Below are 20,610 nucleotides of genomic sequence, written 5' to 3'. Positions count from 1 at the left end.
TATTTTTTGTTAAGACATAGATTGATATTATTATGTAAACGTATTGTAATAAACGTTGTTTGATTCCAATTAAGAGGACGCTACACAGACATTTGTTGTCTCCGTCTTACAAGTGCGTAACATACCTGCAAACTTTACGCTCAGCAAATCACGTTCAGCTCCGTTAGTTTAAAAATTTGAGTGAATTGACTTCTTATAAAATTTAAAGGTAAGATTATTTGACATCTCTTAGAATTTGTAATATATATTTTAATTTTAAAGCGAGTTATGAGTATTTTAAAATTGTAAATTGTTTGTACATCTTAAAAACTCATAACTCGCTTTAAAGTTAAAATATAAAAAAAGTCTACGAGATGCCCTAGATAATAAATGATGATTTTACCTTTACATTTTATAAGAGGTCAAATCATTTTAATTTTTAAACTAATGGAGCTAAACGTGATCTGTTGAGCGTAAAATTTGCCATGTTATGCACTTGTAAGACGGACACAACAAATGCCTGTGAAGCATCCTCTATTAATTTGACTGATATTTTCATATTTAAACCTCGTTTACCCACTCTTTATACCGAAATAAGGATTATATGGTACAATTTAATGTCATGGTAGGTATTTTATATTGTACCTTTATAATATATTATAATATAGAATGTATCATTATTTCTATTTTCTGTTTACAGTTTGTAATGTTGGTGAATAAAATTGTGGCAGATAGTTAAAATAGTAACAGACATGTTAAAATGTGTTTATTTTTAAAAATTGTTCGTACTTCGTACATTAGTTATCGTCAATACTTATATCTATTTACTTTCACTGCAATATTCATTATATTACACTATGAGTTATATATTGGTATAGGTATATTATATTAGATGCACAGTGACAATAGTTTGACATTGATAATTTAAAGATATCGACATGTCGTATAATTATCATACACTAGTATACCTACTATAATATTATAGTTGAATAGTACTTATAGCAGAACTTTTATTATACAACTTATTGGACTTCAGAGTCGTTGACTTGTTTATTTAAAGATATTATTATATTGATACTGTACAGTATAAGAGTACCTACCTATATCGGTTTTTTTTTATTCTAAAAGTAACTTTTCCGTAGGTGTATGTACTTGTGTTCAGAGACATTCCAAATATAGGTCTAAATGATGCCGACCTACGTTTCAAAGTGAACAATTATTCATCTATTTATAACTTAGAAATAATATCTATGTGTCGATGGACGATGACTGAAGGTGTACATAAAAACCTACCTGCAGTGATATACTGAATTGGACTTGAAACCAAAAAAAATTACTGCTACTGCATTTACAGTTCACAAATGTCAAATAATAAAGTGAAAAAATTCAATTCAAAAAATGATTTATTATAAGTTCACATAGATAAAAAATCAAGTGGATCAAGTGGTGTTTGTAGCAAATGAAAAATAACTGTACTCGAGACAAAAAGTTGAAAATGAAACATACTTAACCTAACCTACCTTCAGTGTATTGATATTTACGATATCTGAGGGCGTATTGTATTAATATTATAATCTACTAACAACTAACTGTATTATATAAAATACGTATCTCAACCTGATTTTGCTCTAACCCATCATTCAGTGCACTTATTTTTTCGCGTCAGTAACAACATCGAACACGCCATGGTGAATACATTATATAGGTACACGTTGCATTTCGCATTAAAATAATATTACCTACATATGCGTCTGCCAACGACCTTGACGTACCTCTGCCGCCAGCTCGCGACTATTATAATAATATGATACATAGCCACTAAATATAATAATATAATATACGCACGTATATAACATTTTTACACATACATAATATATATAATATTATTATTATTATTCAACAGGCGGGTGCCAGCCGGCCGTCATTCCCATTTGATTTTCGTAGGTTCGACCGCTTATGGGCGCGTGTCTAAGTAATATAATAATACTGTAATAGGTAATAATGATAATATATTATCGTCCGCTGAACCCACCGCTACAACCGTGATGGCATACAAATCATTGTTATTGATTGTTTTTATTTCTTTCGTTCGATATCTGAAGCACAGCTCTTTTCGTATTGTTATTATTATTATTTTTTTTTACTATAGTATCTCTGGCGCCAGACGAATTATTGTTTAATTTAACCGTTTATGTTTTGGAATTCCGACCGAGAATGGTATTTCATAATTATGAACTGTGTACTGCGGAAACGCTAAGTACGCAAAGCAGGAAGTTATGCGTAAAAATATTATGGTAATAATGTGTGTGCACTGCACTATCTATATGAAAACTCTATGATGGGTCACGTCAATTCTTCGATTATTTGCAGTAGTAAAAAAGGATTGAAATCGTAACTACAATATATTAATATATTATAGGAAAAAAAGCCAATTCCGAGATTTTATGGATTTAGTGTATCCCATAAATCATGTATAATTGTTGTTACAGCCATTAAATATTGACAACCATCATGTGCATGGGAATGCTAATATGAATATGTAGGTGTGATAACGAATAAATTATGGAGTTTCACAGCTCGGTTTCCCAGAAAATGATGAAAAATATAATACAATTATAGACTAGAATAAAACTATATAGTTTCAAATCTGTTTTTTAATATTTATCACTTATCAGCATTCGAAATACTGATTTCGTTTTAAAAATCAATTAAATCATTATAATAATATAAAATCGAAAGGAAGTTTTAAAAAACTATACTGCGTAGTAGACTTTTTGGAAAACTATAATTTAATACAATACGCGGTAGAAACGAGCTATAGGTAGGTATCGAAGCACAATTATTCAGGATCATTAAAATAATATACCGATACTCAGATAAATTTTAAACTTATCGTGACAGTCGAAAGCAGTTACAATACCCTTTGTAATTAAAAAGTGCGACCGCCAATATTAGTATAAACAATGTACATTATAATAATATTAAAAACACGTTGTAATTATATAGTAATATAACGTGCGTTACGATTATTGTGGAGTTTAGGTCACAAACGCACGACGGAAAAGTGAAAACGTTAAACAAACGGATACATGCAGCAATTAAATTTAAAAGGTAATCGGTCGTGTATTATTGGATTGTAAAAATGTTAACGGTTTTATAATTCCTACATGGTCGTATGATTTATACAATAAAATCGTAATGCGTGACCACGACATCGACGATCCGAAGCAATCGGTCGTGGTAATGTATGCAGATAAATAATAATATAGAACCGATAAAGTCAAACTTCATTCAACACACATATATTGGTATTGGGTATAATAATTGAAACCCGTTAAATCAAACGCAGTGATCAATCCAGCTAAAAAGGAAAACTTATCGATTTATCAAGGGCCAGATTTCAGTTTTATCAAACACGTATTGTTCTGTTTTTCCTTATAACAAAATTAATTATAATCTTTGTTACTAAAGTAATTTCAATTTACTTAATAAATATTGTATATAAAACAAAATCGTTAAAATTAAATACATACGTACGTATAGATGCATTTGATAGACAAAATAAAATAAATGATATTATGTACGCGTGGTTCATGAGACCGTACAGTAGAGTCGCGATAACACGAAAAACTAGACGACTCGAATTTTTTTTATGCTCTTGAGGTTAGGTTAGGTTAAATTCGAGTTAGTATCTCGAAGCGATTTTTGATCTCTCTTCAACTACGAGTTATCGCAAGTTTATTGTAAATTAAAATCGTAAAAACAGTAATGCATAATATATGCATTTGAGGGAGATGATTTCGTTAGAGTCATTAGAGTAGGTATTTGGTAAATAAAATAATAAATTTTTTCTAGATCTAGCAGTTGATTTGTTTCTAAAATGCAGATGTTCAATTTTGTATGTCCTGGACAGTCCGAAATATTAGCATTACATGAAAATAAGCGTATTATTATTCTATTTTGCATATACATCGTACCTACTCGGCATCATACAATATAATATCTCATCTCGTTTCACTATCGATTGTCATTTGGTACTTGTAACTTTTTAGGAATGTCGTCAATAATATCTTAGTCTTCGGCTAGTGTTTTGAACACGTATTTAAAACTGTGCACTATTCATTAACTATATATTGTATGTATCACGTCCGTTTGAATATTATCGTCGGTGTTTTAATTATACGACAGTGGAATGGCATATGTGTATGCGGGCGAGGCGAGAAACCTCGCGAGTCTTGTGTGACACACGTGCGAGGGCAAACTGTTGTTATTGCTCGTCTTAAATCCCATTGCGACGAGGACCATCGTAAGATATAATCAATTAAATATTATGAAAAACAACAACACCGTCAAACGTCAAATAACTGGCCACATAACAAGTGTTACTTTACCTAACCTATACCTAGCTACTGTTTAATAGTAACACATAATTTTATAACGCGATCGTGTAAGTTTTCCACGACTAGTGAAATACTGAGGCCTTTAAGACCACTATAATATGATAACTGCAGACACTATATAGTGGTAAAGTAATATTAAATTGGGTCGTTCTAGCAATACAGCGTGCAATAATTATTATCGTTTACTTTACGCAACCCGCGGTGCATGTTTAATTCGAAATAAATACAATTAATTTTTTTAATCGAAAACTAAAACATCCGCATGGTTTTATAATGCAAATAATAATAACAATGGTCAGCGCATACCTATTATTATATTATATTATATTAGTAGACACTGTGACTGGGGGGAAGGACGTTTATTTTATCGGACGAAATTAAGTTATTTTTTTCTATCGACTACGGTACGACTGAACGAGCCACGATTAATTTTTATGGTATTTGTTCTGACAGAGATGGATGTTTAAAAAATAATAGTTTTGTATTTTAAACATTAATTTTGTTTGAAATACATTGCCAATTTGTTTTGCACCTATATCAAATCCACTCACCAATGATTTAATGACCCACATTATACTTTATATTTACTAATATAGTAATATTTTATACCAGAAGACAACGTAATACACTAGCACAAAATATAATATGACCATTAAGTATTATAGGTAGGTACCTACTTCAAAATAATATATACCAATACCGTTTAGGCGGTATTTTACGGTATACCGTTTAACAAAATAATTTCAAAAGACCGGTAGACCGGTATGCTCTGTGCTAATATAAACAACCAGTGAACATTTCATGTATCTACGGTAATTTGTTTTTTACTGTCCTAAAAAGTGATGACACACGCAAAAAATATTAAAATTAAAATTAAAAAACACGCATCATTGTAAAATCAAAGCAATTATCTCTCCACTCAGAATCTAAAATATTATCTTGGACATCTCAAAGGATTATTTTTTGATTTATCAATTTTGAAGAATGTTATTAAAATTTTTAAACTTTAGATTTTAATTAGATAGAGTACACATACATAATAATAGCTAATAACTAATTTACCTATGTAAAATAAATTAGAACAAAACTTTTCTCATATATTTGACACATTTTGAGTAACATTTAACATTTTAGATTTTTTTAGTATAAATGTCGATTAAAAATTTGATTCAAGGTCAGTCTTTGAAAATGTAATACAAGATACTTCATGTGTTATTCATATACTAATTAATATAATTTATCAAACATACGTAGTCACAATATTTTTTTTATAAGTAGTTTAAGTTAGAAATTTGCAAAAAAATACGCTGAATCCAAACATTTTTGTATTCAAATTAAAATATAATTATTATTTATTAGTATATATGTCTATACCTAATTAAGGTTTGTTTGTTTTCATTTATTTTTTATTGTTAGGTATATGTTGAAAACTGAAATTAATCTTCTTTATACAAAATAAAAATAAATAAATAAATAAATGTAATTCTGAAATTAATATTTTAGCCGTTTATTATTATATTTTGTTGCAATGGAATTCAATTGCATGTTATTTATCACAGGATTGTCTCAACAGTATTTAACTTTTGATTAATCGTCATTCGATTTTCTCGTGTTACAATATTGTGTAAAGTTGACTATTTTCAATTTAATAATGGATCGTCAATAAATTAACACAACTGTGACTTGGGTTCGCACGGCTAGGCTGCTGACGGTGGAGAACATGATATTATGCATTCAAATGTGCTCTCTCATCCGAATAACCCACTGGAAATTTGGAAAAACATGGTAAAAATCGATGAAGAAATTACAAGATACCTTTAAGTTAACGACGGATCAGTTGGGAATTTCTAGAGATGGTGGGCAATACTTTAAAGTCTGCGGCTATGCGCAGAAATTCAAACGTGGCGCCAAGACAAATGAGCGTGATGGAATCTTATTAGACAGACATCTGGAAGTTGAGTGGCGGAGACGCGGAAGGACCGCAACAGCTGTTCACGGACTGCGTGCACCGTGATATCGTAAAGCCAAAAATACAACCAGTTCTACAGCTGCAGGTAGCAAAGAGACGCAATGATTACGTGAAGGTTGCAACATTCGGGTTGTCAGATGTATTGGCAAAAGCTCTACGTGCGGCGGCCGTGCGCAGATCGTTGAACTATGTGAATTTTCCTCGACGTATTACTATAGATGTAATCGGAGAAAAGCCTTTTGGCAACATTGCGATAACGGAGCATAGTACCACAGGTTTCCGGCAGTCGATCATTGTAGAAATCGTACCGGACTTACATCAGCTGCAGTCCACGGACTGTGTGCAGATAATATGTGATCATGATATTGTAACGCCGGAAATCCAACCTGCATTCCTGCCTGCAGTGATAACAGCAAACCAATGACGATTTTGTGATCGATGAAGATGTTGACGATGATCGGCCAAAAGCAGCAACAGCTATTCGACTACGTAGGCCGAATTCTATCGGTTTTAGCGAGAAGACTCCTTAAACTAGGTAGGATGTTGCTAGTGCAGCGCAGTACCATCCGAGAGTACTGAATACTACTTATGAGCTCGTCTGCCTCTTCGAGACGATGAGAAATTAGTTAAGGTTTGACTGAAAGAAAATCTTCGTTTATCATAATAAATATTATATTTATTTTATTGTTTTGTTATATATTGTGTTATTTATCAGGGTAATTACCCTGACGACGACGTGTTATAATTATTTAAAAGATGTATTAAATATTTTGCTATTAAATGCGTTCATTTTGTTCCATGTATATTGTTATTGTTATTATACATTGTATATTGTTAATAACAATTACTTACTTACAAATCACTTGTTAATTTATTCAATTGACTGGTAGAGGGATATAAAATAAAACAATTAATAACGCGTTGATTATGTAATTAATGTAACTAATGTAATTGATGTAATTAACCAAAATGAAAATCGGCCGTATTGAAAATGTGGCCACAGAATTTTATCAAATTTAAAAAAAGTTTAGAATGAAAACAAGTAATATTGTTGACATTATTTTTGACGTGAAAACCTTAATTATAAAATTGAACATTTTAACCACAAAATAATTGTCAAAGCTCGTTATTTTGACAGGTGTTTTAAAAGCTACCTTATGACAAAAATTATATGATAATAACAAAATTGCAATAAATTATTTGTATACAATTTATAATTTGATTAAAAGTGTTTATAATATTAAACATAATTACTTTAGCTTAGTTTTTATTTATAAAATGGGTAGAAAAATCATTAGATTCTTAATTATATAAACCACGATTCTGTTTAGAACTTAACATTCCCAACACAGGCTGATCTTACATAGATTGTTGTAGCTAGCTATTATGCTATTACATCAATAATACATTTATAAGTATGTATTTTTGTGGTACAAATAAAGCCTTAATATTATAAACAATAATTATCGTCAGTCAAATAGACAATAGTTGACGATTAATCGAATAAGCCGATACTAAATTTGGTGCAAAACACACACTATTTTCGACTACTAATTTGTACACTATTTTTGACCCACGATGGTGCAAATTAAATGCCTTTATTTTTGTTGTAAATGAATCAAATTAGTATAAAAGTTTTAAAGTCATCAAGCTAAGTTCAATTACTTAGCAGACTATTTTAATATAAATGATATTATCCATAATTCCAAGACTTAGCTGTATCACAACTTTTAGAGCCTTTTTTTTACATGGAGTATTTTTGTTAGGATAGTATCATTGATCTATTAACTAAAATATTTAGTTAAGTAATAGGTCTATGGATAATAATATGCACCTAACTTATAAGAATAATATTATAGACTTGACGAATGTGAGTGTAGCGTTCTGTTGGTAATGAAATAAAATTTAAAAACGTGATAAATACCTAACCTAACCTAACAATATTAGTAACAGCATTATATAATTTATTTTTGCACTTTTGCATAATATTTGAAGGACTTAAAAATATGACTATAATACCTATTGTATAAAAACGATGCGTCTTAGCTTCTAACACGTTGATGGCTGAATAATCCCACCCCTCCGATATCTACCTAGGTATCAGAGTAACACGAAACACACTCACACTCTCGTCAAGCCGACACGTCGTAGTCTTGCCCCGAAACACTGACTTGCTAATAATAATGATATATTGCTGTCACCGTGGCGCCGACCACGCAACGTCCGTAAAATGTGTTTAAGAGGTAGTCAGCAAACAATGGCGCTCGTCGTCGCATGTTATTAAAATATAATATTATTATTATATCTTCTGTACAATAGAGAGGTATGTGTGTCATTCGTAGACGGACATAATCTGACGATTATTGCACTTTCCACGCCGCCGCCGCCGCCGCCGTCCATTCCAAGACTATCCGCCTAAACGACCGCGCTGAATATTTTATTTTTTCTATATTTTTTCTATTTCTTTTTTCATTTTATACGACGTCGCTGTTATAATACAAAATAATATTAATATTGTTACCATTTCGATATCTCCGCATCGTCTCACAGACGACTATTTTGCCACGAGTTAAAATAGTATAATATTATCACAGTTGTTATCGTTATGGCTGGAGATTGGAGACATAATCGATTACATCTATAGCATCATACAATAATTATTATTACTATGTAGTGTATCGCGTGTCCGTGTGTGTGTAGCGGGCGCGCGTCTGAGTGTATGTGTGCGTGGAATAAAGATTTTTAATAATTGGACGTTATTTAAGCTGTTCGATTCGACATCAATTCGGTGAGTAATATAAGTAACAATCTATCTCATAATAGATGTGTATAATAAATGATATATGCGATTGGGGTGCCTTATTATAGATATAGGTACATTATAAATATAAAAATAAAAACAAAAAATAAATATATATATATATTACCTATAACATTTAACGCCAGTGGAGCTGGTTAACATTTTTAAACAATGATATAATAATGCTTTTAAACGAATTATTAGGAGATTAAAAAAAATCGGATAACGGCGGTATGATAGTATAATAACGCAATTTAAATTTAATTGGAAAAACTAATTTCATAATATACCTATTAGACAAAATAAGAATGATGATTGAGTTGCGACACTCGCCTAAACCACAGTGGAAATCTAAATATCACTTTAATAGCCTACGATATGCATCTAGGATAATATTTGCATTTCACAGTTTTTACGTTTTGTTTATTCAGAATGAGTATGGTATTAAAAAGCCGAAGCATTGTTAACACGACGAGAGGCACATTGGAAAGCTATTTTAATTGGCTTGTGTTGAATTTGGAAGGTTTTATCATTGATTATCAATCGGTTATTACTTTTTGGTTGTTTTATAATATATAGGATCCTTCACGCAGTTATTATTATAATTATTTCCTTAAAGATATTATACTTCCTAAAGTTCATTACACTCTATAAAATGAGTCGGTAACGTGTACGGCCCTCACATAGCAATTTTATTCGGCCCATGAAAAAAATGTATGATTTTTATAAACACTCCTAACTAAGATAATATCGATTGAAAACTACGGATTAAAACTTGTTTGTTGGTTGACACCATGTTAAATGAATAAATCTAACAGTCGTCAACTTAAATAAAGTCAATTTGATATAACTATATTATACAGTATGCATTTTTGTTTAAAATAAAATAAAATGATACAAATTTGAAATTTATATTTATTTTTTGGCCCTTGACATTAATAAGGTTGCTTACCTCTGCTCTAAATCAATAGTCAAAAGTATTTAGTACAAAATATCTAAAAATGTAGTAGGTATATATTACATTAGATAGTATTATTGTTTTATTTTTCCGCTTTTGAAATGAGGTTACGAGAATTTTAACGTAATTTTAAAGAGATTTAAACGCATATTTCTAACATTTTTTTATTCTACTTTATTTAGAATTTGATGTTAATTGTTTGAATAATATATCTGGATGGATAACCAATATTGTTCTCATGAATCTACTTACCTATAAGTAAATCAAAACATTTAAACATTTAAAATTATTTAGTTTATATTGATAATAATAATATGTGTGCAATATCCTAGGCTGACCAAATAATAATTATAATAAAAAACAACTAAAGTTATAAACAATGCATAATCAGTTGGCCAATTTTTTTGTATCCATTTGTAGGTACCTACAATATGCGATTGTCGAAATACAATAACGGTTATAACGGTTAGGTAGATATTTTATAATAATATGGTTGATGGGTTTTAATTATGTTTCAGCGTTTGAAAATAAAATACAACGTTAAAATATTATGATTTTGATTTTTTTTCTGTTTACATCAAACAATGTAAAAAACCAAATATGTAATACCTATTCAGTATTTATGATTAATTTATGGACATTTTAGTTACAGAATAACCTACTTACGTGTATCCTTGTTTTGAATTTTCAATCCTTAGCTATATAAAAGTTGAACATTTTATACATTTTTAACTACAAAATAATTATGTCAAAATTCGAACTTTAAATGTCTATAAAAAAAAGTTGCCAATGTATTTTTAATATTTTTTAACTTCTATTGTAATAACACATCAGTAGCCTTGTATTAAATTTTCAAAGTTTTTGACCCAACAAATAACATTTCATTGACATTTATAGAAAAGAAAAGAAAAAAATTGAAAATGTCAGTAACAGCTGAAAGCTAGTCAAGGTATTTTGAAAATATCAAGTATAGGAATTGATAAAATAAACATAGGGTGTAAATTTCAAGTGTTTACGGTTATGGGTTTTAATTTACAACAAAATAAGAAAATCAGTACATGAGAAATCAAGTGAATATCCAATGTGGTAAAAATTTTAATTTCAAAGGCTCATAAAAATTTAATTTGACTTTTCGGTTGACAATTTTTTTTTTTTGGTTAAATGTACACAAACTTATGAGGAATCTTATATTTTATTTTTAAATATTATATTTAAAAACAAAAATGTTATAAATTTCTAACTCAAAATAATTTGTACAATTTCGTTATTTTTACGTTTTTTGTCAAAATTTGAACTTAAATACTAATAAAAAAAATGTGAATATGTATTTTTAATATTTTTAACTACTATTGGAACAATATGTTGGGAGCCTTGTATTAAGTTTATTGAGATTTATAGAAAAAAAAACCAAAAAAATTGGAAACTGAAAATGTCCGTACACAGATCAACACAATAATCAAAATGCTGTTCCGCTCAGAATCTAAAACAGATTCAAATTAAAGGTCTTCCTGTAAAAATATTTAGAGTTTAAATTAAATTTGGATACACTGTATAATGATAACGATGCAAGTAGGTATTATGTCATTTAGTATAACAATAAAACATCATCTTAAGTGCCGCAAGCCGTTAAATATATAATTAAATGTATAATATTATAATGTTTACGCCGTATAACTCGCAGCCAAATAAAGTGTATACTATACATGTTATTTTACACAATATACGAGCATAAAACCAATGTAAACCTGCGTCGGAGATACATAATAATAAAAATATAGCAATTGTCGGCCCTACAGGTTACAGTAATATTCTAATCGTTATATTTTATGCAAGGTACCTACCAAGTCCGCGATTTTTGAATAGGAGTAATATGCTTATAAAATACATTTATATACGCAATAATATATAGGTATATATAATATGCAATAACTTTTATTTAAGTACTATTTATTTTATTCCTCGTTATATTGTATTTATAGCTATTCATAAAAGATAAGCTTACCTAATATTATACTCGAGAAATGGCGAAATATTTTCGTTTTCATTTTTATAGTATTTTACTAAAGGTTGGATATTATAATGTAGTTACTGCAATGGTTTTATGATAACATATAAAAATTAAATATAAAAAATGTATCACATAACATTTTTTTAGTAGGTGTAATGTGTATAGACTTTTATATTTTAGGCAGACATACAGCAAAACATTTCGGTGTAGTACCATTGATTATCAACAACTGATAATTAATAGATCATTAATAGTAAAGACAATTTTTATGAAAAACTAATTTAAAATAGTAACGTTGACGATGGGACTTCCTGCTCCTGCAGATAATATTTTGTTGTGAAAAATAATTGAATGGGTATAATATTATCATTATTCTTCATTGTTAAAGTAATATTATAGAGTAGTTAAAAAAAATGGAATTAACGTACAATTTAACGATAAATTTGCCAAATAATCTTTAAGTCTGTATGTAATTTATGTAATGGTTTCTGAAAGTTTTCTAACAGAGTTTTTTTTTCGACATTTCTTATTTCTTTTTCGTTTATTCGAAAATTAAGTGGCCATACATAATAAAATACATTTATTTATATGTGTGACATAACTGGGTCATTATCTTTAAGGCTTAATTATATTTTTTATAATTATATGAATATATCGTTTCAACCTATAAATACATTTTAATTTTATAAATAATATATAAAAAAAATTATATCTAATATTTAAACTTATTTTCCTATTTATAAGTGATTTAAAAATAAATAAAAATTAATTTGTATACTCAGTGTACGTGGAAAGTTGGCCATTCGGGTGGGTGCGTTTAAGCCATGTGAATCATCGGGTAGGAAAGAATTATTTGTCAAATAAAAGTTTAACTTTATAAAATTGACCACGACCCAGTAATATTAAGCTCATATAAGTATGCTCCAACAACTTCAGTTTCTGTTGAACGATAATTGTCAATTTACAAACATTAACGGATAGACATCATAGCTTCATCAAATAAAATATTGAATTCTACTGTAGTTATTATTGTTCCGTAGACTGCCTACTGAAATATGTATAAATATAATACTATTGTCCGTACCTGTTAAAAAAAAAAGTCTAACAGTCCAAGATTGGTTGCTAAATTTTGAAAATGTATTTTGAAAATGACTGAATGAAAATTATTATTATATACATTTGTTATTAAGAAAAGCATTATTATTATAATTATGTACCAATTTCACTATATTATGTAATACATCATGATATCAATCAAAAGTTATAAAATATGTTTTAAACTGTGTACCACATTCGTTTGAATTATGATTGATAGTACACGTTTACGTGTTAAAGAAAATCAAATCATGTCGTTATTCTGCGCATGGATAACAATTGATGAGACTTTTAATAAGTAAACAATTTAAAAATATGTAACATATTCAATATAATATTTAGAACTTAATATTTTATGTTTAGCCAATATAACAATAATTCGTCTGACGCGTTTGGGTTTTTATTATTTTACAGATGACGACGACGCCCGCCGTGGCCGCCATGATGGTGGTGGCGTTGGGTTGCGCGGCGGCGTTCGAATACGCTCCCGACCTGGCAGGCCGATACTGTTCGACCAGGCCTAGAGGTTGTTGCAAAGGCCGACAGGACGACTGTACCGTACCGATTCTGGACACGTTGTGCTACTGCGATGACTTTTGCAACCACACCCGGTCCGAAGACTGTTGTCCCGACTTCTTGCCGTTTTGTAAACACATAGACGTTCCTGTGGCTCCAGCGCCTATCAAAAGTGAGCACACCTATCCCAACACAACTTAACCTTATTGTATAAATTTATATGTATATACAAGTAAACATGTATAGCAGCATGCAATAGTCTGGGTTGATATATACCTCTTTTTTGGCGTCATTTAGCCCTCAGCTATCATAGACAATTTAATTTAATTATATATCATCACGAAATCACATAATACAGGTAACTGTTGACTGCTGAGTTACATTGCAATGTTTATTATATTATAATATCATACCAAGGGTAAATGTAAACTGGGCCCGCGATTACCATTTTCGTTGTAAGCTCTTAACTTAGCCGAGTGATTACAGGTAGGCAATAAAAAAGGTCGATTGAAAACTCAGCCCGATAATTTTCACGTCCTGATACGTTTCTATCGGTGAACACGAAATTACCTGCGTATACATTTTACGATAGTAATTATTGCGCAGTGTAAACCAAATTTAAAGACAGTTATTTAATGCTATCAATTATAGTTTGTATAGCCGTGATACGTTAGCCAGTATTATCCACTATAGGGTTAGTTTTCACTTAGAAATCTAACAAGTGGTTAAAATATCCATTTAGCTGAACTTGGAATCAATCCAAATGAAGTTTCGGTTTGTTTTGTCGAAAGTTCCTCAAAATCCTATAAAGATCATGAATATGATGCAGATTATTTAGTAGAACATAGTATAGCGAACTACATTGGCGTAATGTTGCACAAAAGGGCTGTCGATAAAAACGTATTATTTTTATTTTGGGGCAAATGGGCAATTCCCATTTAAGTAACTCAACTTTACCTGACCTAAACTAAACCAATCAACAAATAGAGGAGGGCATGTATTTATAACCACCGATGAGGAGATAAGTGATTCGAAAGAGTAATAGGAGACCTCAATAGGTTAGGTAAAACATTTAGGGAAAATATATAGACAGATAAAATTGACAGATAAGTGGCCAATTAGGTAATGCGATGTGCAAATGCCTACCTACCTATTATTTGATATACATAAATTATAGCTATTCGATTATCATCGTGTTTTTTTTATTATTATTGTTTGCTAATACGCTACCTAAATATTATTATGATAATTCACACACTACCATAATCAAACTATCGTTATTATTACTTATTATTGTATTGCTCATCGACGTGTATCGTGTATTCGTGTGTAGTGTGTGTAGTCGTGTACTGTGTAGGTACATAATATACGTATATTATACAATTTATACTCTCTTCATCCTGTGCGCAGCAGCTATTGTTTCGGAATTTTTCACGTCCTACAGTGCTATATTGTCGATTTCCTCCAGCTGTTTCGCGTCCATTCACTTGCGAAATCCTGTAATAATGTCGTACAATTATTTTGCAACGTTAAAACCAAATACGGGTTCAAATAACATTTATTATAATATGATAATATTATTAAATTGCCTGCAGTAAGTTATTGAACACTGTTTGAGGATCGTGTTAGGTAAAGATTTTAACGCCCCAGGTCAACAAATTCAAGTTGTTCCTTTTCCACTCTTAATTTATCGATCATGTTACATAATATGATATCATATTATATTACATTGCATTTATAAAAAAAAAATCTTTTCAAAAAATGTCTCCCCCTTGCACCGATCCTCCGTGTTCCGCTCCACAGAAATAATAAAATGACATATTACATATTATACTATAATGCACGATATTACAATATGAAACACCTATAGCAGAGCTATAAACGGAAAATATTTTTTCCTATTTCGGTTTCGGTTATTGATATCTATTTATTTTGTCCAGTTTCGGTTTTAGTTTTGGATATTAGTATTTATTTTTACGATTTTGATTTCGGCTTTGATTACCAGTATTGGATTTTTTCGATTTCGGGTTTTAACGATTTAACCGGTATTCAAAATCGGTATCCAATATCGGTTTCATGCCCTGACGTATATTATATTATATTAATATTAATACCGTTAAACGTTATTACGTCCATGGTGGTACACTGCAATTTGTCACAAATCATTTAGTTTGAAGACAGTATAAACATGTATTCAGTTATAAACTGCCAATTATTATCATATTCCATTGTATTGAGATAAATTTCGCATCACCACTACAGACGATGCGGACGCGGTGCACTATGTAAACAAATTATGCACGCGTTACAATAATCAACACACACAAATAGGTACACGCAATGATAATATTATTATGACAATAATCTTTATAGATAATAATATGAACTAAGAATTAAGACGAACACGTGTTATATTGTTATTATCCGTGTTACTGTATTTACGTGTTTGGGGCTCACTGAAAGCTGAGTAGTCTTCACTCCTCAGGAAGCCGTTATACCGCCTTTATATTGTATATATTAATGTTGTTTTCAATTATTATTTGTATTTCCATTAACCTTGCTAACCTAACCTAACTTAACTTAACTGTATTATTTTAAAATTTAATTAATTTCCGGAAATAACAATAATTGATTTTCTCAATCTAAAAGTTACCTACTCATACAGTCATATGTCATATGGTTATACCTATATGAAACCATATTATTTATTTATATATTCTCACACACGATGTGTGATGAAACCGAATGCAAAATATATTTTACTACACAATAACGCATTCGTGAATTAACCTGCTCATATAGGTACTATCAGAATTTATATATTTATAGCATATTGTACGAGATATATATATATTATATATATATACAGTAGGTGAACGATCGTACATAAAATAATAATTAATACACGAACAACGTCCTAATAATGAACCAATCTGGACTTCCGGACTTCCACTGTGTGGGTGTTGCAAGAAAATCGAATCTAAACAAAATCCAAACTTATTAATATATCACTCTATACGTCAACTTACTAATGCTCTACCATACATTTCAAGTATACGCTCCACAATGATGTTAAAAGTGTTAAAACGATCTAAGAAGCATCTGTAATATTTTACAAGCAATTCTTCTCACACTCGGCAAACGAAAAAGAGATGGCGCAAAGATCTGTTGCATTAACTCCCTCTAACTCGTCTCTCTCATAATATCATATTACCTTATCTTTCACAATCACCCTTCAAGCAAAGAATCACAAGTGGCCAATGGATGACTTCTTAATCACGCATAACATGTTTTTCAGTCTTTTTTCACATATACTTATTATGCTAAGTAGTATAGATTGTAAATTTATTATAAAAAAAACTATAATTATAGACGTATAAGGTGAACACTGTACAGCTAGTGTACATATTAATATAATGTGATAATAATTAAATAAAAATAACCAACCATTTAACTATTTAAGTAATAACTATTTTCTAAATTTTTTTACAGATTGTTACGCCAATGGACAGACGTATAAGTATGGAGAAACGGTCAACATCAATTGTAACGAATGGTTAGTAAAGTTGTTTATAATTAAAATTAATTAACTCATGTCACAAAACCCAAATTTCACAAATTATTTAAAAAAAATTAATTTAATTAAAACTAAAACTATAATATATATTTATTATGTAACTATAATGGACGTGAAATTATATATGAACTGCTAGGTCGTAGTTGGTTTTCCGATTACTAACTATAAATTAATAATGCAAGACGAAGCCATCGAATCAGTGCAGAATCTTATTTACGTTATGTCTCATTTAAATTTAACATTCTTAGACCCACTGCCACCTACTTACAGGTCGTTCCGAGTTTCCAGTTTTCTTAATTTATCTCCACTTAATGGCATGACTTGTTTATCTCTGTTTTAAAGATTCCTACATAATTTAATATTAGAGGTTATTGATTTCCCTGAAATTCTCTCTTATTAGCTTCAAAATAAATTTTTTTAATATTATAAGAGATCCAAACCCTTTTTAGAATAATATTGGTCTCCAATAAAAATTATATTCTCCACTCTGAACCGTAGGCAATAAATTTGTTTTTTTATTACTTTTGGCAGTCTTTATATCTATCTTTGTATTTTCTATTTCTATTTTATATATTACCTATATTAGCTGTTACTAAATAGATGTCACAACTTTTTAGCACTTAGATGGATACTTAATTTGTAACAGGACTAACTGTCTGTATTTTTGAATAAATAAATAATAGTTTTCGAATAATTACCGTAGCCGATGCCAAGAATCCAATGGCAAAACACAGATGATGTGCAGCTCCAACGAGTGCCTCGTCGACACGTACATTTTGGATACGCTTAGGCACCAAGCCCACCGGTTTGGATGGTCTGCTGGCAATTACAGCGAATTTTGGGGCAGAAGATACGACGAGGGACTACAATTGCGGCTTGGTACACTGCATTCCAAGAAAAAGGTGTGTGTGTGTGGCTCGTACTTAGAAAGTTGCACCTAAGTTTGTGCCCAACGTAATAACAATATTATGAATCATAATAATGTATGATATATGTAAATGGACGTGTTCTCAAATTCACATAACTACCTATACCTCAATAGCGTGTATTAATATTATTGATATAACAATTTTAAGGTGACACCAATGACCATATACCATATACGTCCTGTTTAATATGGAATAGTCCATTTTGGCGTTCATGGGGCATTACGTCCCAAAATTCTGATAAAATTTAATCGTGACACATTTTGTTATACCGTCGCACAAGTGGATCCGGTTTCTCTAGCCTATTTTGAATTGAGTAGAAAAAAATCCAGGACTGATAATATTTTTGTTTTATCAGACAGAAATAATACTTAACTGAACATATATAGTGATACTCGAAAGACTATTTTAGTTATAGATCTGTCATAGAAGTGATTATATCAAAGCAAGGAATCCAATGTACCTATAATTACACGTAACCGCGTATGATTGAACTTTTTTGTGTTTCAATTATATTTTATATTTACGACGTTTTAAATTTTAAAAGATTAAAAATGGTTTAAGATAACCCAAAATTAAAAACTAAATTTATAAAGTATCGAAAAATCATGACATCCCGAGAAATCAGTCAAGTTTATTGGAGGTGATGCATTTATAATGATATAGGAATTATTAGGGAAAATGGGTTGGGGTAAAATTAAAATACCATTTTTTTTGGTTATAGTCTACCTATTATATTACACGTTGTTTGGTTTCATACAGTTCTCGTAGTAATAATATATTGTAATGTTTCGTCAGTGACGAGACTGCGGTTCGTCCAGCACTAGTTTAATTATTGAGATGTACCTATATAGTATATACATATTTTGAATTATAACGTATTGTTCAGATTTTGCAAATGAAACCGTTGAAAGCCGCGTTCCAGCGGGGTAAGTTGCGGCGGTCTTACGACGCCCGCGAAGTCTGGGGAAAATACATCTCGAGGCCGATCGACCAGGGCTGGTGCGGCGCGTCCTGGGCCATAACCACGGTCCAGGTGACCACCGACCGTTTTGGAATCATGAGCAAACGCGCGATCGGCGACGTGTTGTCGCCGCAACACCTGTTGTCATGCAATAATCTCAACCAGCAAGGATGTCAAGGCGGCCATTTGACCAGAGCTTGGAATTGGATTAGGAAGTTTGGGTGAGTTCGGAACACTAAGCGCAACCAAACAAACCTGGATGAAACGGGAAGCCGGAAGGGGGTGACCTAGCCTGTTGTCAGCCTAAAAAGTGGTAGTTTATATTTATAGAATGAAAATCATTAAAACATTTTACGATTTCATTATTATTATTTTGCAAATTATTTGAAACACCTTATACGGAAACCAGTGTATAATATTATGGACAAATTAATTTTGGTTTGTTATTATTTTTAATTTATTTTATGTGTATGATGTACCTATATATGTACCTACTACCTATTTATACATACTATCAATATGTATGGATTTATTTTTGAATTTTAGTAAAATTTTAGTATTTTACTTTAAGTATGACGACCATAATATACCTAGTAATTATATAAAATATAATACACGATTTTCAAATCTTCCATAAGAACAAAACTACCAATTAGAAATTTTTATTTCCATCGATAAGGGCCAATAATCGCAAGACCTCTAGTGGAATTAATTTGCGCATGGTTGCGCGTAATATCATATGACGTATAAATTTAATTAATTTCATTGTTTTCAATAAAACCACTATGGTGTTCCACAGACTGATCACAGAGGAATGTTACCCTTGGCAAGGCCGAATGTCCACGTGCGCGGTACCGAAAAAGAAGAAAGAGACTATGGCGCAGTGTCCGAGTCGTGTGAGGTCCAATAACGACCGTACGACCAAAACTCGACTCCACCGGGTCGGTCCCGTTTACCGGGTGGCCACAGAAGAGGGTATCATGCACGAGATTTTGACCTCAGGACCAGTCCAAGGTACGCATTATGTCAGACAAGATTCACGGTTTATTAGTGAATTATATTATAATATTAGTAGATATGCGCATACAGTATTCATAATAATTACGATTGATTAAAATTCTATTTAGGTAAAGATGATTTTTTAGAGGGAAGGAATTAATACAATATATTTTGTAACCTATTGCAGGCTATTGCCACCCAACTGTGCACACAATATATTCCTCGAGACTCGGGAACACATAAAAGTAATAGCAAATACTACACGGTGGCTCACATAGCAATTTCAATTTGGCTCATGAAAATCAAATATTTTTTTTTAGTTATAATTTAGGTATAGGTTTGTGGTGGTCGTCGTAGGTTACAAAAATAAATGAGACTGTCTGAAATAAAAATAGAACTTATAAAATGATGAAAAATGT

The 20,610-nt window shown here is 30.7% G+C and overlaps 1 protein-coding gene across 5 annotated transcripts in view; it reads left to right on the top strand.

The window, feature by feature from the left end:
• LOC132942872 (tubulointerstitial nephritis antigen-like) overlaps positions 1-20,610 on the top strand; it is a 44,031-nt gene that overhangs the window by 20,748 nt on the left and 2,673 nt on the right. For 4 of the 5 annotated variants that reach the window (XM_061011553.1, XM_061011550.1, XM_061011552.1 and 1 more), the window contains 5 exons: positions 13,624-13,897; positions 17,218-17,281; positions 18,006-18,204; positions 19,118-19,413; positions 19,992-20,206. In XM_061011553.1, the coding sequence (XP_060867536.1) occupies positions 13,624-13,897; positions 17,218-17,281; positions 18,006-18,204; positions 19,118-19,413; positions 19,992-20,206 (1,048 nt within the window). Of the gene's footprint in view, positions 1-8,929; positions 9,137-13,623; positions 13,898-17,217; positions 17,282-18,005; positions 18,205-19,117; positions 19,414-19,991; positions 20,207-20,610 lie in introns of those variants that run through there. The other variant, XM_061011551.1, reaches the window with a different exon arrangement.

Source organism: Metopolophium dirhodum, chromosome 4, assembly GCF_019925205.1.
Source record: "Metopolophium dirhodum isolate CAU chromosome 4, ASM1992520v1, whole genome shotgun sequence".
Lineage (NCBI taxonomy): Eukaryota > Metazoa > Arthropoda > Insecta > Hemiptera > Aphididae > Metopolophium > Metopolophium dirhodum.
Note: the sequence above shows the minus strand (reverse complement) of the source record. Positions and strands in the feature narration are given on the sequence as shown.